Source organism: Amblyomma americanum, chromosome 1 (genome assembly GCF_052857255.1).
Source record: "Amblyomma americanum isolate KBUSLIRL-KWMA chromosome 1, ASM5285725v1, whole genome shotgun sequence".
Taxonomy (NCBI): Eukaryota; Metazoa; Arthropoda; class Arachnida; order Ixodida; family Ixodidae; genus Amblyomma; species Amblyomma americanum.
This window is the reverse complement of record NC_135497.1, coordinates 54,374,844-54,401,618: the sequence shown is the minus strand read 5'-3', so window position 1 is coordinate 54,401,618 and position 26,775 is coordinate 54,374,844. Positions and strand designations below refer to the sequence as shown.

General features: G+C 44.9%; 1 protein-coding gene across 3 annotated transcripts; it reads left to right on the top strand.

The window, feature by feature from the left end:
* Window positions 1-742: 742 nt before the first annotated feature.
* On the top strand, window positions 743-20,567 carry LOC144112835 (inactive selenide, water dikinase-like protein). 3 transcript variants are annotated; one of them, XM_077645647.1, is made up of 10 exons: window positions 743-882; window positions 1,262-1,359; window positions 1,880-1,955; window positions 13,680-13,783; window positions 14,387-14,536; window positions 14,876-14,988; window positions 16,208-16,294; window positions 16,915-17,105; window positions 18,436-18,543; window positions 19,863-20,567. In XM_077645647.1, the coding sequence occupies exons 4-10, from the start codon at window positions 13,688-13,690 to the stop codon at window positions 20,045-20,047; spliced, it is 930 nt and encodes a 309-aa protein (XP_077501773.1). In that variant the 5' UTR covers window positions 743-882; window positions 1,262-1,359; window positions 1,880-1,955; window positions 13,680-13,687; the 3' UTR covers window positions 20,048-20,567. The 3 variants fall into 3 exon arrangements, with proteins under 3 accessions (XP_077501773.1, XP_077501772.1, XP_077501774.1); XM_077645646.1 differs by having other exon boundaries at window positions 1,880-1,975; XM_077645648.1 differs by lacking the exon at window positions 13,680-13,783 and adding an exon at window positions 13,065-13,367 and having other exon boundaries at window positions 1,880-1,975.
* The last annotated feature ends 6,208 nt before the right edge of the window (window positions 20,568-26,775 follow it).

Here is a 26,775-nt window from a genome sequence, read left to right as displayed (position 1 = left end):
CTGGCGTGTCCTGGTACCCAGTAGATCCTATGTTGGATCTTTTCGTTGGTTCGCTGCGTTTTCAAGACAACCCTTAGTGCTTGTTGATTCTTCCTACCATGTAGCGTCTGGACGCTTCTTGGGAATCTGTTATGATTGTGAGAGATTTGTTGGTGCGATAACCCTCGGCTGCCGCTATAGCTACGGCGATCTCCTCTGCCTCAGTTATCGTCCCATCTCTCGTGGATGCGCCGCTGATGAGGCCACCCTCCTTTGTTGTGACAAACAATACCGTTTTCCTGATGCTTTGGCTACGAGTCCACGGGTACTGAGTGGCGTCAGTGTAGACTACCTGATCTTGTGTGGCTATAAGAAAAACCCCTGACGCTTCAGGCAGGTTCTTCAGGAGGCATTGGATAGAGATTGCCGCGATGGTGTGCGCGGGTTCTCTCTACCTACCTGAAGATAAGCATGCAGTGAAGAACGTTCACTACTGTTCTTATTTTAACAGCACGAATTCACTGAAGAGCAGAAACCCCATATATTGACCATATCAAGCAGACGGCATACATATGGTGATGATGATATGCTGAAACACTGTATGCAATAACACGTTAAGACAACAAGAGCAATGTTTTAGACAAAAAGTTGGACTACATAAACTACCGATATTATTTCCTGAGCTGCTGTTCGTGCGTGAGGTTCGTGCATCAGCAAAGCATCTGAAAATTTCATCCAACTCAATCCAACCGAATCCAGCCTCAATCCAACATGACGACTTCCACGGCAGTGATTCGTGGATTGCAGTGTTTTGGCGGTTCCTGGAGGATGTTAATGGTTTGCGTGGATGCTGTTTCTGCACAGAACGCTGCCGCATTCCGCGATTAAACACTTTTTTTATAGGTGACCATAGATAAGCGTGTTTTATTGTTTTGCATTCAGTGCATTGTTTGTGTAGTGCAGCGCCTGCCTTCGGAGCATTTTCAGAGTGCATACAGCAGTAAACGCGTATAGGTATTTGTTCCCTAATGGAACAGGATTTGTGGCAGTGTTATGTCAAAGTTCGATCAATCTTACGTATCTCCTTAGCTGTAAGCGTCGATGCTTCCTTTCCTGAGCACTTCGAGCTGTCGGGGATGCAACTGCACACTTATTTAGGATTTCTAGCTTTTTGCTATATCCCTGGGTTGTGCGGCCCGCATTCAAGTAGTTTGCCATTGTCTACGGTTTTTTTTGTTACTGATTTTCACTTTGTTATTTTTTCTTGGTTGCGTGCCATCAGTTGTGCTGCCGGCGATTCTCCAAGCTCGGAACTCTTCCCAGGCACGGGATCATACCCACAGACCTGGATCCCTTCACCGCACTCACCAGTGTTCTTTGGTATTTTTTGTTTCTCTTGCCCTTACTTGCATTGCCAGTCGGCAAATTTGTGCAGTTTTTAATTGTGTGTAGATTTGTTAAATGCGCTACCAATTTTTTTATGTTGCTAAGCTGTGATGTGAGATATCAGGCTTCTTGCTAGTGAAGGCATGCTTTTTTCCATTCTCTCTTCTGATTTATCCAAAGCAGGCTGGTCGCATTGTTCAATTGAATACCTACATATTGGTGCAAGGCACCATGATGGGATTTAATGAAAACCTGTGCCTCCTATATTCAAATTGGTGTGCTGTATTTCAGCCAGCTCATCTTTTAGTGTGATTATGACATTCAACCTGACTCTTCTCAAAGAATGTATTTGGGTGCAGTACATAAAATCTGTTCATTTCTTTTGTCATGGGCTTTTATTTACTTATATTTCGTCTAATCTTAGTTTCTAAAGCAGTTGACAATTTCCTCTCTTACCATTCATGACATTGCTACAGCCACTGACAGTTGTTGCTCTGGATGTATTTATTTGCAGTTGCCAACTGCCAGCATCTAGTGGGCCATGCGTGCTTCCTGCCTTCGGCTGTGTCATCCCTCCTGAGCTGTTCATGGTAGTTATTCTTTTTCAGTGGTGCGTATCTTACCGGCCTATTTAGAAAATTATTTTCAACATCGGCTTGCAGCTAGGTTTAGGAATGCATGCAAACTCTACATGCACTTCACAGCAGTACCTCAGCTTATAATTAGAGCAACTGTAGACTTGTAAAAAATATAGTCATTCATGTAGCTCTTGATGCAGCTGCTGTTAACATAAAGAAGTTAAGCCTGTTTCAGGTGCTTTGACATTGCACACCTGTTGCCTGTTATGCGCATGTGTCCTCGAAAAGGCCCTATATGTTCATTTATCCCATTAAAAACATTATGCTCTACAACAATGGTTTACCAATATTTCTGATACAGAGGCCAAAATGTCTGTCCGTAATGTAACATTGCACGATGACACCAATCCTTGTATCGCATAGCATCCTTGCAATGCACTGGCCAAGCTGCTGTCAGCACAGATTTATTGCTGGTTTATTGTCACGGCATATGGTTATACGGCACAGTTTGTACCTCTACCTTCTTAAAACTGCATCCTTGAAAATTTTTTAATTAGTTGAAAGAAAATTGAAGGAAATGTCACAGTAACTGTCTCACATTTTGGTGGACGCTTGAATCTTGATGTAAGAGAGGGATGTAGGAGGGAATTATAGAAGAGGTGCCATAGCAGAGGGCTGATGCCCTTGTTAGATGCCCCTCTTTACTTAACATACCTCGCAACTAGTTAACACATTTGGTGCAAAACAAACATGAGACTTGCACACTCACGAGGACTCTCATATCAGTAAAGCAAGAACTGCCAATGTTGCCATACTTTAAACCTTTGCTCTTAAAAGTGCAGCTGAATGCCACTAAATGTTGAGAGCAAAATTATGTTTCCTTTTCCTCATGTGCAGTCCGCAGTGCTGGTGCCATTTGCAATGGTGATTGAAATTGAGTCGCATGATGCGGAGCCCTTTCCTGGAGTTGGTGAAATTGTCGGTCGTGTGAATCTGCCGTTAAAATTAGTGCAGAACAATGGTTCTCCAGTTGATCTCACGTAACTGTAACCTGTGCCACCTGCTACCACCCTTTTTCCTCAAATTTCCTTATCTCATTTGGCCACGTGATTGCCACCCATTCATGCATTCACCTACTCTTGGAATCCTCCCAGCGTTGTAGTTTGGTATTGCTTATATCTTCTCTGCATTACTTATGCATTGCACATCATCTTTTTTCGATTATACAAGCTACCTCTGTTCCTGTTTCTTGCATAATCAGCTAGGCTCATGCTGTTTACAGGGAAGGGGTACAGAATTTTAAACACTAACAATTTTGATTTTTTTACTGGTCGTAAACAGGAACATTCTAGCAAGTTTAAATCACAGGTACTGAATGCAACATAATATTGGCCTACCTAGTAGTCACTTCAACCTTTCACCTGCATTAAGTGTAAACAAAGGGTGCAGCCTCAAATATTGCAACGTCGTTAATATCGCCTCTCAACAGTCACTGCTTGCTAGTGATGCTGATGGAGTCCTGTGGGCTGGCTAGCAGAACTTTTTGGCATAGCACCGGCCGGTCACGCACATAAAACCTCTGTGATTACTCTAGAATGACTACAGCATGCCTAACGATGGCCAGGTATTCAGTGGTGTGAAAGGCTTTCTGACGAGCGATGCCGACGAAACTCTGACAGTCGCCAAGCTAGGCTTTGGCAGAAAGCTGGCAAGCGAAACTTGCCACCGACGAGACAACAAACTGAGTATCCTCTCTCGTCTTTCTGAGTATGTTGAGCGGAAACAGTAATGAAATGCACTGCATGTGTTCATGTGCGAACACTGACAAGAGATAAACACCACACCACAGTGCCAGCCTCCATCTGTAGTGAGAAAGCCTAGTGAGTACTTTTATGTCCTAGAATCCTAGTCCTAGCGTGTGAAGTTTGTCATATGTGTAGTTTTGGGAGCAGTGACCTGAAATCAATGGTTGCTTACTATGTAGAACACATAAAAAGAATGAGATGTGACAAAAATGCTAGATGAGGTGACCCTCTCTGTCTAGCAATGGATTGGTTTGGGAAACACAGACTTGTGGAGAACGGCTTAGTTACATCTGATTTCGTGATGTTATTGGTGTAATATCAATGACGAGGAATTGTAGTTCATGATTGAGGATATAAATACTCAGTGCGCAAATGAAGAGAGCTAAAATACTAAACAATCTGGAAAGAGTGGAAGTGGTAACAGAGTACATCTAGGCAAGGTCATTCGCACATCTAAGCCAGGTCGTGCGGAAGTGCGGAGCATTTCAGAGAAATGGTTGCGAGTAGATTGGGGTTTAAGGCCTTTGGCATGCACGCAGAAGTTACGAACAGCACCTTGCAGTATGCTCAAAAAAATTTTAAACTGCATTGCTGCTACAAATCTCTCGGGCAAAAAGTGATACACTAAGAAGTTTAAAATTGCGAAGAGTGCAGTCAACCTTTGAAAGAAAAATCACAGGGTTAATGCTAAGATATGGAGAAGATAGCTAAATGCAAATCAAATTCTGAGCTGAAATCTTGAATAGACATAGGTAGGACATGCATTTTTAAAAGCTGACTGCCCTTTTGGGTAGTGGAGTGATTGCTGGCAGCAAGAAACTTTGCTCTTGCCTTCATTTTATGGACATATTGCTTTGTGCTTTACGTCCCAGAGCCTGTCATAGGCCGCATGTACTTGTAATGAATTATCTGCACAAATATATGGCATTCGTAGACTAGACAAACTCTAAAACCTCATCAATGCTCACTCTCTCTGTAGTGAACTTTGTAACGCCTGTTAGTCACCACTTTGTTGCATGTTGCCCCTTCACTACAACCATAGCCTGAGTCACTTTGGGATGTTAAACCCAAATAAACAAAACTAAGCATGTCACCCCAAATAGGAGCCGCAGTTATGGTACTCAGCTGCTGACCCGAAAGATGCAGGTTCAATTCCAGCTGCAGTGGTCGCATTTTCATTGAGACGAAATGCTAGAGGTGCAGGAAATCTGTGATGTTAGCACACTTAAAGATTTATCCATTTCTCTAATATCTAACATAGCCTGCGCTGCTTTGTGGTTTTAAACCTCATAAAACCAAGCAAAATTAGTGGCTACATCATTTCATAAAATTTCTTTAAATTTATTATTATTTTCTAAGCATTAACAATTTTCTGGTCCTCTATTCCTTCATCTTTGCCTCTCTTATTCTCTCCTCGCTGAGTAGCAGGTCAGTGGTTTTGAATGCCAGCGAAATATTCTGTTTATCATTTCATTCGAAAAGCTCTCTCGCCCTATTGCTTTGTTAGTTGTATTATGCAGAAATATGTGAAGCTTAGATCCAAGAGCTATGGCCTGGATAGTAAGTTCTATATTCAAGGATACTCAGTTTTATATTCAACCATACTTACATTACTTATTACGCTATCTATGCAGACTTCTTTTGTAATGGGCTACCAGGCATAGAAGTGTTGTGACCTGCAGCAGTAAACATCTTTTCAAGGAAAATTTCTCAGTTACATGCATAAATAGATTGGGCAAGCTCATGCTCTTGTGAAGCTCATAAACTTGCATTTGTTTTCATAACCTTTGCTGTGATGCACACTGACTCACTGGAATACACTGCAAATCTTCACTGCAATTTGATAGGCCTAATATAGTGAGACATTCATGTACTCAAGTTTGGCTTAGTACACTGTGCTCAAATGAGTTTGTTAGCTGGCAAAGATAAAGGAAGGGTGGCAGTGTTTTGTAATGTCCACAGGGCATTCTTACAAACTCCAGTATGCGTGTCATTCCTTTCTTTTCATGCTACATACACAGTCTTCCCTTTGCACTCATGTTTGAAACAAAATGCTGCACACTTCACCACTGTGAAATTGAAGGCCATTGTGCTGCTCCACAAAATATCTGGCTGCAGCTGTAGTTGTGGTATGGAAAATTGGCTAGGCTATATTTACACATATTCGTCATGATACAAGCCTCTTGCACGCCACACAGACGTGTTAATAGTACAATATCCAGCAGTTTTGCTGTGGAGAGTGCAGTGCTAAAACGAGAATAATGATGGAGAAAGCAGACAATATAATTTGGCAAAGCATCAAGATTGCTAAATTTTTTGGAAAGAAATTTTTGGGACACTCCTGAGAAGGTTAAGGAACTTTTATACTTCACTACCATCTGACCAATTATGGAGTATGCCAGAGCAGTGTGGGACCTTCTAGTCAGAACCTATTGTGATATGCTGGAACGCATTCAGAATCGTGCGGCGTGGTTTGTCAGCAACAGATATACTTTTAATTATCGAAAAAACAGTATCAAGCAGGACCTGAACTGGGACTCTCTGGAGGAGTGCCGTTTACGAATAAGGTTAGAATTCCTTTACCACATTTGTTTCAAGGAAACTACTATTAACCCTGAAACTTATTTGCTGCCACCTCATTTTGTATCCAGAAGGCACAACCACGACTGCAAAATACATGAGACAAAATGCGGTACTAAGGTGTTCAAACTGTTTTTCTTTCCGCATGAATGTTGTAAGCTGCCTCAATGTATTCTTCAATGCCAATCCGAATCAAAGTTCCGAGCACTGTTGTTGGAATTGTGATGTGCACACGTGCTCAGCTGCTGTTTTTCTGCTTTTCCTCTTGCCCTTCCCTGAAGAATTGACTGATGTGAATGCGCTGTTAACATTTTTTATCATCTGCCATAGATTCTTCCCCATCTCGTACAAAAGGTTATCACATGCTATAGGATTCATTATGTATGTATGTAATCCCCCCTGAAGTTATGCCTTCGTGGCCTTGCAGAAATGTAAATAAATAAATAAACAGCTGATGATCTGCTAGGTCTGCAGGATTCCAAGATTGAGAAAAGCAGTGGGAGGCCCTGAGCCAGGTAGAATAGTGAAATTTGGCTAGTAGCAGACAGGGATCATGCAGCTTGTGGAGGGCAGGAAAATTGGAGACTTATGGAAGAGGCTGTAGACTCAAGTGCAGCATCTGGGCTGGTGATGCAATGTGTAAGGCCCTTCGTTTCTGGGCAAAACCTGGTTTCTTCCTACTGTTGCACCCCAAAAATAATTCTGTGCAAATGTCTGTAAGAAAGTGTGGTTTGATGATGCACAAAGCTGAAGAACTGCTGAAGTGTGGTGGATGTCACATATTTCTTCTGACATAATTTTTTAACAATTCTGGTTATTTTATTTTCCTTTTAATGTTTATTCTTTCTCGAGCTGATTATAATTTTAGGATCAATTGAAAACTACATGTACTGACTGGTATTTCATTGCAATAATTATACCCATAGTTATGAAGCTGTGTTCGAAGGTAGGTGTGCATTTAGTATGCATGCTTTGAATTTCAGTGATTGTTTCTGCACTGCAAAATGGAGGACAGGTCTCTGCTGTGTGAGTTTTTTGCAATGGAGTGAAAGTAACTGTAGCAGCGTTTGTTACTGGGTCACCCGCCCAAACGTTCTCCCACAGGACCATCGAGCTTCTGAATACCTGTGGCTCAAAGCTCAAAGCTCTGATTGCCCTTTCCGAGGTTTTCTGCATTAACCAGTGCAAGGCCAAGGGCTCAGAGCTAACAAGCATTTGAAACCATAGAGCTATACACAGTAGTGCTGGGACCGTGCAGCAAGTCAGCGTTAACGAGGTCGCGATAAACGGGAATTACTGCAGAAAGCTAGTGTGAAAAAATAGTTTAGTTATGCTCACGGAAAACGCTGTTTTTTTTTTCTTAGTCATTGAAACAAAGCAATGCATATAAAGTTTGATATCTTGCTGATCCCTCAGATTTTTTTTCCAGCTAAAGACCAAGGGTAGCATGGAAGTTGTACAAGTCAGCAAGTTGCGTGCGATTTGTGCCAGTGACCTGGAGCAGGCTGGGAAATTTGTGAATGGCCAGTGGTATTCACTCAGTAAAGCAAGCTTTTTCTGTAAGTACAGTTTTTGGCGTGGCATTGCTTAAGGATGCATGTATTAAACTGACTACTCTGCACCTACCCATGCTTCAAGAACAGTGAAGTACATGAAAAAAACTTGATTGGTGAAAAAAATTTGCTGCTTCTGGTATGTTTTTCCAGGAAAGTATTTTCCATTTAAAGGGCTCAGTGTGCTGTGAAAAACCTTAATAATGTGCTTGCTGTTGCCTTTAGTCAAATTTCTCTTTCCACATCTTTGTTGGCCTGACCTTGTAGCTTGTCTGCATGAGATTGCCTGAGATTGGCTGCTACCTACAGTTTGCTTTTTGTTGCTTTTTATTGGTGGTCACATTCTTTGCTTGGCGGTGTCATGCGGTTTGGGAAGTAATCTGATCTGATTTCTGCGTTGGCCTGAAGTTCAAGCTTTTAGATGTAGGGGCAGGTTTACGGTGCCCCCTTGTTCGCTGTAACTGCAGTTTCACCATGAGGGTTAGTTCTTTTTTATTGTGATATGGTGTCATTTACTTCGTGCATAAATTAATGAAGCAAGTGCTATTTTTTGTAATAAATGAACACTCATTTTAACTGCAGCCATTATAAGTGTTCTCGACTCTAAAATGCTGGCATTCAGTATTACATGATAAAAACCAGCCGGAAGGCAGCACAGAAGAGATGAGCACAAAACGAGGCTGGTCTAACAACTGAAGTTTTATTGAAGGCAAGCAGCAAAAGAAGACCTGCAAAGAGATGCACGCGCACAAACCCCAAAGCAGTGTGAGGGCGAAAAACAATCGAAAGGCACTGCCATACTAGTAAACGATCTAAACAAAAAAATTCCTGAAGGTTCACCGACGGCTTAGCCACGCACATGCCCTTAGCCTTACCGATATAGTAAGCCTCAGCTATGTCCGGACAGATTTATCACTTCCATAAACCACTGATGTGCCGCGAAAATCGGGCGTGCAAAGAGACAGGTCGTCCTCCGATTGCATTGACGAGATTGAGAGTGCAGTGCCAGGTAAGAAATCGCCTTCCCTCCTATACAGTGAAGGTGCTCTCAGCCAGCCGCACATTCAGACATCTGCCTGTCTGCCCGTAGTAGTTTCAGCTACAAGGCAGTGGAACGCAAAAAACCCTTTTACTTTTGCAAGTGGTGAACCTTTTTTATCTCCTACTGTGCATAGCAGATGATTACCAGTACTTTTATCGAGCCTAGTTTGAACGGTGGTGCAAAGGGCTCCTACTTCGCTTTTAGCTATCAAGACAACAGCAAGATCATACTTAAATTTGGTGCGATTTTCTTGAGACGGTGCGAAATGCCATGGAGGTAAGGTATAGAGGGCACATTTTTGTGCTGCTCCACTACGTGAGCATCATCCGAGTGGTGTTCCTTTTCCTCAAGCGAGTGAAAACACACTGACAGGTGCACGAGATGGGCAAAGGGGAAACCAGCTGCCATTGGCTTGGAAACCTGCTCCGAGAATGCACTCTCAACACTGTGATGGCATGACTTCCGTAAAGCTGCCGTGATGCATGTGATTGCCAACCCGTCCTTCACCAGCCGCGAGTAGTTCAACTCATAGCTAAGAAGTTTTCCTCATCTTAGGCTATGGTGCCAACACACGTGGTCGCCCCCAAAGCGCAGGTCTAAATCAAGAAACTGCAAACGGTTCTGCTTAGTGAAAGTCAGACGTAAAAGATAGGCTTTGACCGCATGCCTTAAAGATTTCTAAAATGTCTTGTGCCAACTTATCTGAGCCCTCCTTGTCCAAGAAAATTAGGTAGCCATCAACATAACGAAATGCTACTATGCCGAGGTCTTCCAAACAGAGCTTTGATGCCGTATCGACTCTGTACAGAAAAATGTCTCGGAGGAACGGTGCAACCTGGGACCCTCTGCATACGCCTGATCTCTGATGTAAATACTGCCCTGCCAACTCGCAAAAGTGGAGTTCTGTGGAGTTCTAGTTTCTTGTGGACAGCAACCTGGGCATGTGCTCTGCAGTGAGCATCGACATGGTGGACCTGTACTATTCATTGTCACATGATAGACTTCTGAGGCATGTGCAAGACTGCATCAGGGTGGACAATGAACAGGCTTTTACAGACAGTTGCGTGATTTCGGTTGCTAGCTTCATGGGGCTGTTGTCCTTTTACCGCAAATCTGGATTTGTCAGTTGTCAGGGCGTTATTTACACCCAGGTCGTACCTTTGATCAGCAACACTTTTTAATCTAGAGTCGATAAGGCATTAGAGCCCTGTTCGGAAGACCTCAGCATAGGAGCATTTCGTTGTGTTCATGACTACCTTAATTTCCTGGGCATGGAGGGCCCAGAAAAGTTGGCACAAGATGTTTTAGAAGTCTTTAAGGTGTGCAGTCAAGGCCTGTTTTTTACGTCAGAATTGTCTAAGCAGAACCGTTAGCAGTTTCTTGGTTCAGATCTGCGCTTTGTGGATGACCATGTTTGTTGGGGCTACAGCCCAAGATCCGGGAAGCCTCTTTTTAGGTACGAGTCGGGCCACTCATGGCTAGGGAAGGGTGTTGAGGAGGCGTACTTGTCTCTGGCTAAGGTCAGTAAAGATGGAAACACTTGATGGGTGTGCAATCACGTGCATGACATCAGCTTTACATAAGTCATGCCATCACTGCTGAGGACGCATTCTCATTGCTGGTTTCCAAGCTAATGGCAGCTGGGTTCCCACTTGCCCATCTCACCAACCTGTCAGAGCGTGTTTTCACTTGCTCAAGGGGAAGGAACACATACTCGGATGAAGCTGATATACCTTACCTCTACAGTATTTCACACAGTTTCAAGGAAGTCTCGGCAAAGTTTAATGTTGCTGTCGTCTTAACAGCTAAGTGCAAGATAAGAGGCTTTTGCGTGGCCATTAAAAAAAGGCTTGATAAAACTATGGGTAATCGTCCACAATGGACAGTGTCACGTATAAAAAGGTTCACCACTTGCAAAAGTAATGAAGTTTATTGCGTTCCACTGCCTTATGGCTGCAACTACTATGGGCAGACAGGCAGATGTCTGATTTTGCACCTGACTGAGCGCTTTCAATCTACAGGGGGGTAGGCAAATTCTAATCTGGCACTGCACACTCAATCTTTTGAATGCAAATATGAGGATGACCTCTCTCTTTGAACACCTTATTTCCGCAACACATCAGTGGTTTACGGAAGGGAGAAATCTGTCGGTAGATACTTGAGGTTTACTACATCGGTAACGCTAAGGACACGTGTGACTAAGCCATCGGTAAACTTTTGCCATAAGGAATTTGCTTTTTCAGATTCATTAGTATGCCAGTGACTTTCGATTGCATATCCTCCTTTCACTGCTTTGGGGTACTGTGGGCACGCATGTCTTTGCGGATCTTCTTTTGCGGCTTTCTTTCAATAAAATTTCAGTTATTAGTCCAGCCTCTTGTTGAGCTCATGTCCTCCTGTGTTGTGTCTTCTGGCTGGTTTTAAGTTGAGTCAGTACCAGTATCAGTATATCTCTATTGGCTACTACCTGATGCTGTCACTTGTGTTTTGCAATTTTATGTTATAGGCTTTTCAAGAGCGCATCGAATATAGGCTTTTCTTTTCTTGCAAAGCTTCAAGTTGCGACTGCTTATTTCACATTTCTTGAAGTTCTCTTCGTTGAGATCTGGCTGCGTACATGTGCTTCAGGTGCTCTGTTTTAAACATTTTGCCTCTGAGAAGCAGCGCCGGCATTCGATGACTGTAATTTGCGTGTTCGAGGCCAAAAGGCGTACGCAGGCATCCTTTGCATGCAGATCAAGATGATCTTGGCCCTCTCCCGGTTTTCAGCTGGTTTTCAGTTTTTCATTTAGGGTATGACGGGGGGGGTTGAGCGCAATTTTGTAGGATTGTCTAATTAGAGCATCCAGGTCATCTCTTTCTCTGACTGTGAGGGTGACGTATGCTGTACAGTAGATGACTCTGATAAGAACGAAGGCTTGGATTAGTTTCCTGGTCTCGGCTTCTTTAATTCCTCCTCGCCTATTTGCAATGCGTCTTATGAGAAGGGAGATTTGGTTAACGGTGTTTCTCAGTTTCTTATTTAGTGTGTCGTTTTTTGGTTCCCAATATTCTTAGTGTTTCCACTTCTGCGATGGCTGCCCCTTCCGCGTAGATTTTGATCTGAGGTGCTTTATTCTTTCTTTGATGCTTTGGGTGTAGGATGAGGACTTCGGATTTTTTGGGGGGACACGGAAGTCCTGCTGCTTGTGCCTCATCTACTACTACATCTGCCGCTTGTTGTAGCGTATCTTGAATCGTGCCGATACTCTCCTTAGTGGTCCAAAGGACGATATCGTCCGCGTACAAAGAGTGTTCTAGGTCTGGGATTTTGGCGACTTCGTGTGCCTTTTTGTTGACGGTTATATTGAATAAGAAGAGGGACAGGACAGATCCTTGTGGTATTCCTCTGTCTCCTAAACTGAGGTGTCGGATTTGATTGTGCCAATTTGAATTTTAGCCGTTCTATCAGAGAGAAAGTCTTTGATGTAGTTAAACGTTCTTTCGCCTGCATTCAAGGGGCTTTCCGAAGCACTTGCGACTTTATCTTTCCTGCTGATTTCATCAGGTCACTAAGGGATTAGGCGTAACATTCAGACACACCATCGAGATGCATCCAAGTATTGTCACTTTGTTTTTGCTGGCGCTTCGGTTTTTAGTGACTGCAAGTTATTTTTGCGTGTGTGTGCATAAAGCTTACGTGCTTAGGTACGTTGCGTGCGTTTGCAATTTCAATAAAATTTTTGCTTTTTTTTGCATTTTTAATCACAAAGTAAATGAAAAGGAAGTATTTTTAATGCCTATTGGAACAAACAATGGCAAACTGAAGAATAGCCGCTACATGGCAACTCAAAATAGTTTTGAGCAGGTAGCAGTGCTACTACTAATCTTTGCGCTACATATAAAAGAAAAAGTGGGGAAGCGCATAGGGAAGTACCAGCAAGCAAGGAAGTGAAGCGCATGAAGACAGTTCTCGGTCGACATTGGAGCTGCGTTCGACAGGCTCCGAGGAACGCGAGCAGGCAAGTCGGCTGGCTGTCACGAGCAGTCAGTTTGGGCAAAGCTGTCCGCTGCCACTCCACTGTGTGAATTAATTGAATTGATCGGTGATCAATTCTTATTGGCTGGAGGTATCATTACTTCCTTTTCTTCTCCTGCTCAGAGTGCATAAGCCGCCACTGCCACCCGCCATTCGAACTTTCGCCGGGATTAGTGGTGAGGCTGCACATGTCGATGCTGTCCCCGGCTGGAGCTACATGTTCCGACGCGGAGCCAGCGGCGTGACGGTGATTCGACAATGCCGAGCACAGGCTCGAGCCAGAGTTTTGGCTCCTGAGCTTGGCTGACATGAAAGGATGAGGCTGCAAGGTTCCCCTGGGTGTCCTCAACAAACTGCTCAATTCGCTCAGGGGAGACGGCGAAGCACAGCAGACCATGTTGTACCACCCTGAGGGATCACAGATCGGTGCGTTCAAGCTTTGGAGCAGCTTGTTTTAATTTGTGCACCGAACACTTGTGCAGATACTTTATTGTCATCTTTGCCTGATTGTACAAGCATTAAAACGGCACGCTCAACAGATTTTTTGACTCTAAGTCATAATGGGTACAAAACCCAACACTGATGGTGTGCGGACAGTTTAACCTCATTGAAGACATTTTGGGTGCCTTGTACAGTGCTTTTAAAAGTAGTAACTCTGATAACTTCCCTGAAAATGTACCTTTCTTCAAGAAGCTGCCCATAACAACCTGACTAATATACATATTTGTTTCCATTCAGACATTGGCATGGATTCCAGTGTTGTGCCCCTTAAAGACTCTGGTTATTCTCTGGTTCAAACTATTGATTACTTCTATCCATCTGTTGAAGACACATACCTAGCTGTAAGTGCTCAACATTGTAAAAAAATGCTTACATGCATTTAGTAACCTGATGGTAGATTGTATTCTCAAACTTCAACATCACAGTGCTCTGCTGTCACCTAAGTCGACTGTACAAAAAATGCCAAGTGTTATTTTTTTGCAGAAAGTTATGTGCCTGTAGTTTTAATACCAGGTGATAAAACGAAACAAAGCAGTATTAAATATATATTCTTGTAGCCATAGGAGTATCACCAAACTTTTTCTATAATCAGAGTTTCTAAGTGCTAAGTTTGTTAACTTATTGGCTAGTCTGGATAACAGGTCACTTACTGAGCAGTCTTATTGGGCTCAAAACCACACTATAAATATACTTTCTTTAAACGTGTAAATAAATTGATTGTAACGATGTGTCAATACGATAGCAGCGTTTGTTACCTTACGTCAGCGGTTGTTCTAGAGCCAGCCAGCAGCGCGCGCTCAGCGATAGCACTGTCGCTGCTGCGTTGACACATCTTCGTTGTTACACAATAATGAATCAAATAAATGACAGGCCTCATGTTGGTGTCCTGTGCTGGCACCATATGTACAAGATCTTTTCTTATTCATTGTTTTTGTTTGTTGCAGGGCAAGATAGTGTGTGCCAATGTGGTGTCTGATCTTTATGCAATTGGCGTGACCCGCTGCGATAACGTGCTGATGGTAATGGCTGCCAGCACTAAGCTCACTCAAAAGCAGAGGGACATTGTCGTGCCTCTTCTCATCAGGGGAGTCAAGGTAGGATCGGCCCCTGCTGCAGTAAAACCTAAGATGTTTGCATCAATGTTTTTAGGTGTGTGGAGACCATGGGTAGCCTATCAGAGCTAATCTGAGTGTGAGGGCACTAGTTGTGTAAGCTCTCAAAATTTGAATGCAGTCTCAGATTTCTTTTTCAAGTTTGTGCGCCTACCATGGTGAAGAGATAACTTGAGAGAAGATCTACAAGAGATGTCCGTGTCAGAGAGCAGCTGTTCAAGTGTTTCAGCTTTTAACTCTTTTCACTGCCCGAGTTTATGCCCCAGTACTGAAGTCATAAGCATGGTGCAAATAGCTTGAATGGTATTTGTTTCCCCACAGGACTTGGCTGAACAAGCAGGCACAATGGTCACAGGAGGGCAGACTATGCTCAATCCTTGGCCTATGATTGGTGGTGTGGCATCATCAGTCTGCAGAGAGTCTGAAATCATCTCGTGAGTGCAGTAATCCTTTCCCTTTTTTCTTTTTCCAATGAATTAAGTTTTCCATGCTATTTTTGTCTGTGTTAGCGTTTATGAAATGCAAAATGTCAGCATTTCAGGCTCTGTCTGTTGGGTACTATGTCTGATGAATTTTTCCAGCATGAGCGTGGTTCTCAAAGTTCAGATAAACCTTACTTAATACCCAAATAATCACCACACTGATGATGTAGTTTGCTCGTGGAAATACCTGACTGTACAGCCAAAGCTCATAATTTGAATTTCTGGATAATTCGAACTGTACGACTGGGTCTGGCCATGCTCCACTGGGGTCTGTGTGAAACAAAGCCAATTAATTTGTTAATTTGAACGTTAATGGTTTGTGCCACCCATAATTCGAACAACACACCACTGCGCCTGGGGGGTGGGGGACGCGGTGAACCAAGAAACATTCCCACTAGGCTTCACCACCTCTTTGGAGAAGTGGGCAGGGTTAAAATGGCGTGAGAGGCTGGGTAAACGAGGGAGGGTTTTCTCCCTGTGCTAGCGGTGGCAACTAACTGCATGACCTCTGAGCCAGCTTGCTTGTATGTGTTGGTCTCGAAGGCTTCAGTAGCTTGCTGTGTTGGGTTTTGCTGTTGAGAAATCGATCACATGGCCAGCAACGATATGCTTACAGTGAATCAGACATGTCGCAGTGTCTCCAGCACTCCAAATCCGAAACCATGCGGTCGTGCGCGAAACTACGACGTGTGCAAAACGAATGAGTTGGAGCTTGGCTGATGTTTGCTGTGTGTATTTGTCTCGGTTTTTCAGTGCCCTTTGCATCTGATTGGTTGCGGCCGGAGCAGTCAACCTACTCGGTGTACCGCATTTAGAATTGTCTTCTGTTTGCAGTAATTACTGTGCCAAAATGCTTGAAGAGAAGGTTGGAACCATGCATGAAGTCGATGCCAGAGCATTATCGAAGCAGGATATCACCAAAAAGCGCACTCATTGGTTTGGCAGTGTGCGCCTTGAGCCAGGGGAGGCTGCAAAATCGGGCAATATACGTGTGGCCGCCCGGGTTACCTTTGCTTGTCGACTTCAATGCTTACGCAACCTCGCGACTCACAAGTGTGAATTTGCAAGTCACAGAGGTTGCACTATATGGTTTGGTCGAAAAGCGCCAGACGTGAGACGGTAGTCCTTTTGACCATGCTCAGTGGTGGTTGTATGCCTTTTGCAACTTCAGTGGGGCCCTCCGCTGCGGTAGTTTGGAAGCACTGAATGCTACGCGCCTCTTCAGTTTTGAAGGAGAAAAAAGGCCGTCAGATAAAAGGTAGGAGGTGATGAAGGAATACTTTAGGACAATGAAATGGCTAATCTCACTACCCGACTGCTTCCCAAATCCATATTCTGTTCACTTTTGTTTGTTCGAACTTCAGTCAATTTGAACTGTCGTCGTCCCCGTCGAGTTCATATTAACAAGCTTTCACTGTACTGTACAATTCACTTCTGCACAAGTTCAAACCATGTCTTATTGGAATTGTCGTCATTATATCAAATGCTACCCCGCAGCCACCAAAGATGTTCTGATACCATTTTGCACTCCACTAAGTCAACGCTGACGCTTCTTGCAAATAGAGTACTTATAGCAAAGGCCCAGCAGGTCAGTCGCAAAGACAGTGAAATTTTGAGAATGGCACTATAATGTAAACGGAAAAAGAATTGCAGCAAAAACCCTTGAACATATGCCTTCCCCCAGAGCAAAGAATGACAGCAATAGTAATGCTATGCCTGTCTCAACGTTATCCTTGGAGAAGGTTTGCTACAGAAGTAGTCACTGCGTCATTAAAAGCTAGCTGTTTCAGAACAACAGAAAAGGCTCTACACAAAAACTGGAATGTTCATCAGCCTGGCCATTTAACCTAATTGCTAAATATTACGCTTCCTTTACAGGCCAGACAATGCACAGCCTGGAGACGTGCTGGTACTGACCAAGCCCCTTGGCACCCAGGTGGCTATGAACGCTCACCAGTGGCTGGAGAAGCCGGAGCGCCATGCTCAGCTGGACAAGGCTGGCATCAGTGAAGATGTACGCAGGGTCTACCTCCGTGCAATAGACTTCATGGCACGTCTCAATCTCAATGGTTGGTGCTGATTTGTTCGTGTCTGCAGTTTTTTTTTAGTTGCCTATTTGCTTATGTGCTTATTTACGGCAGTCTCTGCAATGCCGTCCTGAAGTATTGTAGAGGTGAAACATGTACACTCACAGAAAGAGAGTGGACAGATACTAAAGTGCATACAAACTGTGAGCAATTCTTTAAGAAGGTGACAACAAAATAGTTTATAATTGAAGTACAGCGCAGTGGTCAGGGCAACAATAATAAATTCATGTCCCATGATGAAGACAGCTTCAACTACAGTAATCGTAACATAAATAATGAGATGGGATATGATAGAGCATTGAAAACGAGAAGTGCAGGACATTAGTGCAAACAAACAAAAAGAAGCTCCAAGAATTTGATCACGCACTTAAGGAGATGTTGCTGCACTTGGTAGATTCTGTAAAATATGCGAGAGCAAAGGACACCATGACATGTAAATGCACAAAGAAACTGGGGAGTTCATTTGGAGAAAAAGGAATGGGCAAGCAGGGAGAAGGATTAAAAAGGCAGAAGGGAAGATGTAAAAAGATGAACGCAAGAAGAGTGATGCTGTCGCAACTAGACAAGAGTTGGGAGAAAAGGAAAGTCGTCTTGTTGAAATATTCTGAAATATTGGTTAGGGGACTGAGGCTTCCCCTCACCACCAGTTGTTTGTTTTCTGTTGTGAAGCATCCCATCTTTGTGGCTGCCTCTTTACTACCACAGCCGTTCACTCCAGTGTGATGCCAACGAATAAGGAAAAGAAAAAAGGAAATAATTAAAGTCGTGTCTTTGGATAGTACAAACAAGGATACAGGTTAGATTAGATTGGAAAACACTAACCTTGAGAAGGTGGTGGGGCTGGGAAGTACTGTATTTTGCCCATCTGGATTTTGCTTCCTTGTTTATTGCATGGAAATATCTTACCTTGTTAGCTGCCCATGGGAAGGGGGACAGTGGTAACCTGGCGACCAACATTAAAGACTGCAGTAATTTAGTTACTACCACCTCACAGGGTATGTTGGTAGTATCTTTGCAGTCTCACATTTTGCAAGTGCAAGTATCTGTGTTCCATTTACTAGTACTTCACTGTCTGCATGCAAGAAGGCTACCACAAAATTGCAGACTTTTGACGAGGAAAAATTTTCATTTTGATCAAAGCAGGTCTTTATCAGACCAGCTACATTTTTTTCCTTTTATATCATGAAATGAGAGGCATTGTACGACTATTCATCAGTTGTGTATTTTGCGACCAAGTGAGCATTGACTTTCACTTCACTCCTGCTTGTGCAGAAACTGTGTTAAAACAAATTTTTTGCCTTTGTTGTTCCAGGAGCTCGGCTGATGCACAAGCATGGCTGCCACGGTGCTACAGACGTGACAGGCTTCGGTCTGCTCGGCCACACCAGAACTTGGTGCAAGTGCAGCAGCGCTCAGTGGGGTTTGTAATCCATACGCTGCCCATCATAGCCAAGGTTCCTGCCCTGCTGGCTGCCACGGGCACCTCCTTCAAACTAACGCTCGGGCATTCGGCCGGGACCTCTGTTGAGCCACTGACTGACAACCAGTCAAATTTTTTTTCACTATTGTGGAATTTCCTTCTCATGTCTTTCACAGCTTCTTGAAAATAGATACAACACAACTTTTCAAACTTTCACTGTCAGGAAGTGCTAATATGTATGCAGAGTTTAGAGTTACATGAAAGTGATGGTGTTCCTGTCGGAAATCCCCAGTTGTTCCTTGGAAAGATATGTTGTTGTCTCCTTTTGGGTGAAACTCTTTTCAGATTTTTTTTATGTAATTCAGATGCTCTGCTCTGAGTAGTACCAGGAGAAAAGAAAACAAAATTGACAGGATGATCATGAAACCTGATGCGAGAACGCTGTAATAGCAGTTGTATTTCGCTCAGTTATTACTTTGATGCTTTTACTTTAATGAATGCTTTTACTTAAAGCCGAGTGCAACAGAATTTTTCTAGAGGGTGTCTACGTTGGCGGCCCCCTAGCTAGTGGGGCATGGTGAGGCTGTGGCCGGTTGGGGATGCTTCTGGAGGGCAGCTGACTTTCCCACTGTCTCTTTGGATTTGATTTTACTGTTGCTTTTTTTGCTCTGCTGCTGCATGGGCTTCTGGTGTGTGGAGGCAGGCAACGGGTTGGTGATGGATGCGTGGTTCTTGTGGAGGGTGGAGTAGGGAGGTCTTTGGCACTTCTCAAGGCTTCACATAGAGAAAATTTCTTGTCTTCACATAGATAACGCTGCCCTTAGTACAACTGTAGCCATAAATTTTTTTTTACTTGGCAATGCAAACTTCCGGGAAACGCCAATAAATGGCAAACAGCGACATGGCGTGTGTCCCTTCCACACGCTCTTTGATAAATCAGAGCATAGCGACGGATTCATCGCACGACTTAGTATCTTGGATCACCCACCGGACACCCAAGATGCAATGAACAAGTTAAAGCATCATTTGGGTTGTTTTCTCAAATTCTCTTGCCAAATATTAGCATATGGAATTTATTTATTTATTTTATTTATTTATTTAGTCAATACCTTCAAGGCCCTTGAGGGCATTAGAGGAGAGGAGTGCATGAAAAATATATAATCAAAACACAGGAATTGCAGCAATTTTGCGGCAATACAGGATTGCGGTAAAACAGCAGCAATTTCATTTCAAGTTTATTTCATAGGTTGCAGTGACAGTTTATACTGTTATAATTTATGGCGTTAGTGAGTTACAAGTTTCCATTTTTTCTTTCTCAGGTGGACTGCTGATGTGCCTTCCAAAGGAGAATGCCGAAGCATCGTGCAAAGAAATTGAGCAGCAGGAGGGATACCCAGCGTGGATCATAGAGGATGTTGTTGAAGGGGAGCGGGTAGCAAGGCTGACGGACTCTCTACGCGTGCTCGAAGTGCCTTCAGCCGACAAGGAGTCTGAGCTGTGGTAACGCAGGCTTGGGAATAGGGGACAGGGAAAGAATTGGTTGTGACGAAGGTTTCCAGCCCTCCAAGGAGTTTTGAAAGAGTGAGCTGTGAAGCTTTTACTGATGGGGTACCTTATGGCTGTCATATGCAACTACGAATGCCACATATACGAGTGGCGACAGCTTTCGTCTTATGCTGCATGCCACTGACATGAACATTAGCTAAATGGACTCCAAACAAAAATTTGTGTTGTGTTAGCAATATTTTATGCACTTTATGAGCACACCAATATTTTTGTTAGTCATGAAAGATAGTCTTCTACAAGCGTTCGTTATGTAAAATATTTTCCCTTATATCATATAGTGGTGTTGATGGTTTGTTCAGTTAAGAGACTGGCTGTTCCTTGAAGAGACCTTTATGAATCTGCGCTGACTGAATATTACGGTGGTGTGGAGGATGGTTTGTCTCCCGTGGGCATCTCTCACAGCCTGTCATTGCTTAAGCCTCAGCCATTTGCCATGCATTGGGAATAAAAATATTTTGCAAAAATTCTGGCTCTTGTCTGTGCTGAGAGTGTGCATGGGCACACTGAAGCTTTATCCATCAGTATCATCATTAAGAGCAGACATTACTTAGCACCATTAGATACAGGTTGCTTCATCCAATTCTTTTATGTGAAACGACTTTTGAATTGAATTTTTGTGAAGACCTAATTTGCTCGTTTTGTCACGAACCATATAAACAGCACATTGCAAGAAATTGCTCCCGTGAATAATGTGGTTAAAAAGAGCGCTAAGGAGCTTGTCACTTATCCTTTTCAAAATTTATTCCTGAGGACTTTACCTGATTTTGTGAAATATTAAGCCTGAGAAAAATTACTTGTTTACAGTATCTCATTTCGGAACATGAACATTGTGCTTGGTCCAGTGTCTACTTTGGGTTCTGCACATGTCAACAGTGCATATAGCGCTCCTGCACATTACTGCGTGGTGGATGTAAATGTTAGGCGATGCAGCATGCTGTAACAAGACGGATTCAAACCAAGCTGCACATGATGCTGCCATCAGTGAGAGTAACAATGGGAACTTCGGTTGCAAGTGTATTAAACACTTGAAGGTTCCCATATCTGATCATGGGTTTTGGTTGCTGTAGCGTTTGGCGTTGTCTTTAGCGCTGTCTTGTTGCCACTGCATGCCCCAAGTGATTGTGACAAAGCTAGCGCAAGGCGCCGGCTACGTGCAAGGAGTGGTCACGTGATGATAGGTGAAGTCCATGGCTCTGTTTAACAGCTAGCACTTTAAAACGTTTTGGAAGCGGCGTGGCCTTCCTTCCGTTTGCCCCATGGCGTGCTGCAGCAATGTGCTCCCGAGACTCTTCGATGCCTGCTTCTTGTACTTTGATGCAGGTGTCACAGTGCACGGCTATCAGGAAACCTCTTTTTTCCTCTCTTCTTTCACTCCCTCCTTTATCCCTTCCCTTAAGGCGTGGTTCAGGTGTCTGCCAATATGTGAGACAGATACTGCACCATTTCTTTTCCTCAAAAACCTATTTTCAATTTCATTTTCATAGTGGTTACGGGTGTTCCGCTGCTAAGCTTTAGGATGGGGGATGAAAAGAAAATTTTGTGTTTTGAAAGGATAGGGTACCATCTCGGTGAACACCTCAACCCTGCCGTGGGGAACGGCAGAAAGTATATAAAGAGTGAAAGAAGGAAGAGAGAGAGGTGCCGTAGCAGAGGCTTCCTGATAATTCAGACCTGGCGGGGTTCTTTAATGTTCACTATAAACTGCCACTTGTTATACGGGACATGAACGTTTGAGTGCAGTGGGGCCGCGCAGGGGCTCAAGGACCTGTGTGTCCTAAATTTTTTTGTAGCGGGAGCTACACTAGGCTACCAGTCGAGCATTTCGTGGTACACGCGAGGGGAAAGTTGTGCACATGCGTCGATACCATGTTACATGGGAGAGGCCAATTGTGCTCATGCGCCGTTACCATGGCAACCGGGAAGGAGTGGGTGGCTTCGTCGCCGCTCACCCTCTTTTATTCCTTCCCTTATGGCGCGGTCCAGGACCACGTACCATCGGCAAGGACCGTATGCCTTGCTATGTGTAACAAAATTTTCTTTTCTACAAATTATTACATTTTGACTTAATAATTATTTTTAATCCCTCAATATTATTATTAGTATTAATATTATTTATTTATTTCGAAATCAAAACTCTTGTCCTTTCTCTTCATGAGGTAGAATCCACCGGTGTTGCGTTCCCGCATGCTTTTCGTTTTTAATAACTGAGTACAGGCGAACAGCCACCCGATTCTTGGCCGATCCCCCAGTGTGGGCATGTGTCATCCTTTGATAGGCTAACAACAATGACATATAAACTCGTATGACATCATAATCATCATCATCATAATTTTCATACACACGTAGAACGGCTGCTGCCAAGAACACTCGCACGTTGTGTCACGGCAGCTGGTGGATTGCGGCCGCTAGGCCTATCGCTTGTTCTTCTGTGGATAGTCCTCTGCTCAAACCTTCCTGGCTGCGCTAAGGCCCTGTCACGACCGGCGCCGGGTGGCCAGCCTTGCGTTATTTTGCTCCTAAAGAAGCTTGAGTTCGACGAGGGATCTTTGTTTTGCCTAAGGTGAGTAATTTTGCCTCCGCGACAGCGGCGCCCTTTATCGCGAATGCCTATTTAGCCTTGCGTGGAAGACTGCTCGCGCCAGCTGCAATGGCCGCACAGTTTTCTTTACAATATGCCTCCAGAGCACGTGAGGCCAGTAGGACTTCGAGATGCATTGCAGCGTCCCGACAGCGTTCGTCTTCTGTTAGACACGCAGCACGTTTGTGGCTCCCGTTTCCCACTTACGTGCAGCGTTCCGAGCATGACGCTCTGCCTCGGCTGCATCTATGACCCTTCCACAACGAGTCTTATGTGCCACTTCGCCTGTGGTAGCTCTATCATAACTGCTGCGGTTGGTACTGCACAGGAACGCAGAACGCTGCGTCGTCCAGTCACAGCAGGTTATCTTGGGACGCGTTTGTACCCGCTGCGGTGGCTCAGTGGTTAGGGCGCTCGGCTACTGATCCGGAGTTCCCGTGTTCGAACCCGACCGCGGCGGCTGCGTTTTTATGGAGGAAAAACGCTAAGGCGCCCGTGTGCTGTGCGATGTCAGTGCACGTTAAAGATCCCCAGGTGGTCGAAATTATTCCGGAGCCCTCCACTACGGCACCTCTTTCTTCTTTCACTCCCTCCTTTATCCCTTCCCTCGGTTCAGGTGTCCGCCGATATATGTGACAGCAATTGCGCCATTTCCTTTCCCCAAAATACCAGTTATTATTATGGAACGCATTTGTCGTTGTTTATAGCGCTTTTTGTGACATCTTTTGTTGCCCCGAGTGATTAGGACCAAGCTAGCGTGAGTCGCCGGCTACGGGCAAGGAGTGGTCGCGTGATCCTGGGTTAGGTCCATGTCTCTTCGGTTTAAAAGCTAGAGCTTTAAAAGGTACTGGACGCGGGGCGGCCTCCCGTCCGTTTACCCTGCGGTGTGCTCTGCAACGTGCTCCCGAACGAGCTGTCCACGAGATTTTCTTCGATGCTGCTGCCTGTACTTTGATGCTGGTGCAGCTGTGCACGTGATATCAAAACCCATCTTCTGCTGTGGCTTATTGGTTATGAAAAAGCTATTAAACCTTACGCCCCTAATCCGGGGCAGGAATAGCGCACTGACATCGCCTTAGCGTTTCGCCTCCATCGAAACGCTTAGGCGCCCGTGAGCTTTGCGATGTCAGTGCACGTTGAAGATCCCCAGGTGGTCGAAATTATACCGCAGCCCTCCACTACTGCACCTCTTCCTTCCTTTCTTCTTTCACTCTCTCCTTTATCTCTTCCCTGAGGGCGCAGTTCAGGTGTCCACCGATATGTGAGACATACACTGCGCCATTTCCTTTCCCCAAAAGCAATTTTCATTTTCATAGTGGTTACAGTGTTGCGCTGCTGAGTTGTAGGACGCGGGATGGAAAGAAATAAAAAATTGGGGGGGGGGCAGGAAAGGTACGTACGTTAAATCTCTGACATCTCGGTGAACACCTCAACCCTGCCGTGGGGAAAGGGAGAAAGTAGAGAGTTAAAGAAGAAAGAGATAGAGAGGTGCCTTAGCAGAGGGCTCCTGATAATTCAGACCTCGCGGGGTACTCTAACGTGGAGTATAAATTGCCACTTGTTATACTGACATTGGCAAAACGTATATATGGAGAACAACCTATGCTTGCAGTGCTCAGAACATGTGTCAGTCAGGAATCGATAAAGGAGTGAGTGAAGCAAGGAACGGAGAAAGAGGTGGCGTAGTGGAGGGCTCCGCCAGCAAGCTCGGCAAGCCGTGGCATGTCTTTTTATCTTCATTCAATTTCACATTCCTGTTTATGCACGCCCCTGCGGCTCCATACTGCGTCTTTCCTTTCCTCCTTGTCCTCCTCGCAATTCCAGCTAGGGCGGCTGCTAAGTCTTGCACAGCGATACGAGAAAGTTACTGTGCACTTTCCTCAAAACACGCAGCCGTGCGCACGTGAGCGCATTCGAATGCCGCGTTAACGAGGTGCGTTCTATTCCACGATGGATATTGCGAAAGGTGTGTGCTGTGGCGTGCTCGGAGATTCGCCATGCCGGCAGAAGGGATTATTCTACATTCCGATGGGAATGTCGATAGCATCCTGATATCGAGCTGAACAAGAACACACCGTTAGCGGCGGCGAAGACGGAACTACTGAACTACTTCGACCGATATGCCGGCGCCGTTGGTCGACCACATCTATCGGAAGAGAGAGTGTTGAAAGAATTCGTATGGGGGGGGGGGGCAGTCGGCTTCCGCTGAAACCCGTAAGCATAGCTCTACAATTTTTTTTAATGGAATGTACATTGGCATGGCCCACCCTGCCAAGTGGCAGTTATTGTTTGATCGCGGGAGGTTGGTCAGCCAATGAACGCTGCGGCCTATTGCTGCAGTGCCGCGTGTCTGCCACAACGTTGTCTGCGCTAATGATTGCAGTCCACATCTCTCTAACCACCGCCGCGTACCTCAAAGCGCGATTGAGGTGTCCACTGACCCAGAGAGCCAGCTATGCGCCTTTCCTTTCCTCAAAATCAACGTAGACTTCGATGTCAGTGGCAACGCTAATGACCAGCTTTGTATATCCTGGATTAGCTAAGCAAATCCTCAGCCAAATTTTTTGTGCTGCAAAGAGTGGGAACAAATGCTAATCTGAGCCTTCATGAATCCTTGCCCTTTTGAAACTATAGCAATGGAAGCAGCGCCAGGCAGGAGAGGTAGTCGAACCGCAAGGCTTGTTAGAATTAGCGGCGCCCTGCTCGATGACAAGATCTCCGGTTCGTTGCTCGGGCTCATGCCAATGCAGACGAAAGTGGGAAAATGGTCTCAAGCTATGATTTCGGCGCTCACTGACTATGCGCTACGTAGCTGTTGTTCCGAACCACTCCATTGCGATGAAGAGCCGTAATCAACTAAGTCCTTGCGATTCTCAACGCGCTCGTCCTTCATCGGAAGGACGGTGCTGGCCCATAATAGACCAAGGCCCCTTGACGTATTTCTGGCCTACAAGCTTGTCATTCATCCGAAGCTCTCCGCTGCGGTGTCGTGCCGTTGTCGGCCCTGGGCAACCATTGGCGAGTGGGGCTGCTCGTGTTTTCAATTCATTCCAAGCATACCGATGCGATGCCGAGGTGTTATTAGTTGGATTGGTGCCCCATGTGTTCGTTATTCACCCGAAGCACTTCGCTGCTGTGCAGGCCCGTAATTAACCTAGGCATAATATTGCCCTGTACGGTCATCTTTCATCGAAAGCACTCCGCTAAGGTGTCGGCCTGTAATCGACCTATACCACCTAAACATGCGGCCCCTCGTGTTCGTCATCCATCCGAAGCGTTCCGCTATGGTGCCTTGCTTAGGCCACCTAGGCATAGCAGTGCCCCACGTGGCAGTCGTTCATCCGAAGCACTACGCTCCGATGCCGTTACGCAGTCTACGTAGGCCTTAGACCTTGGTAGGTCACCTCCCTGATCGGTGGAGACTACTTGGAGGAAAAGAAGCCTCTTCCGACACGCCAATTGCAACTTTCTGGTGCAAGAATCCTGATACCCTCTGGTTTTTGCAGCAGTCATATAGGGCGTTTTGCGAGATGTTCGTTGTTCGTCAATTGGCTAGACCCCTCTGCGATTCCGAGCAAGACTAGAAGGATGCGGTGCTTAATGTGTCAGGATGTGGTAGCGCTGTGTTAAAAATATAATAATTTGTCTTTGAGGAAAGGAAATGGCGCAGTATGTCTCATATATCGTTGGACACCTGAACCGCGCCGTAAGGGAAGGGATAAAGGAGGGAGTGAAATAAGAAAGGAGGAAAGAGGTGCCGTAGTGGAGGGCTCCGGAATAATTTCGACCACCTGGGGATCTTTAACGTGCACTGATATCGCACAGCACACGGGCGCCTTAGCGTTTTGCCTCCATAAAAATGCAGCCGCCGCGGTCGGGTTCGAACCCGGGAACTCCGGATCAGTAGCCGAGTGCCCTAACCACAGCCACAGCGGCGGGTGTGTGTTAACTGCAATCACAGTTTTTATGCCAGAATGAAGTCGTGGTGCCCAACATCAGGGATGCTGTCACTCATGCCCATGATGCAGCTGCTGTATTCAGCTCTAATTACTTATGCAAAGCCTCTTCGCAGCTCGCACCAAAGGCCA

Excerpts from the sequence above, each read along its gene's own strand:
- LOC144112835 (XM_077645647.1), top strand. The coding sequence starts at position 13,688 with ATGGATTCCAGTGTTGTGCCCCTTAAAGACTCTGGTTATTCTCTGGTT. Across the intron at positions 14,537-14,875 it reads TTCTCATCAGGGGAGTCAAG|GACTTGGCTGAACAAGCAGG; the intron begins GTAGGATCGGCC and ends GTTTCCCCACAG. Across the intron at positions 16,295-16,914 it reads AAAAGGCCGTCAGATAAAAG|GCCAGACAATGCACAGCCTG; the intron begins GTAGGAGGTGAT and ends CTTCCTTTACAG.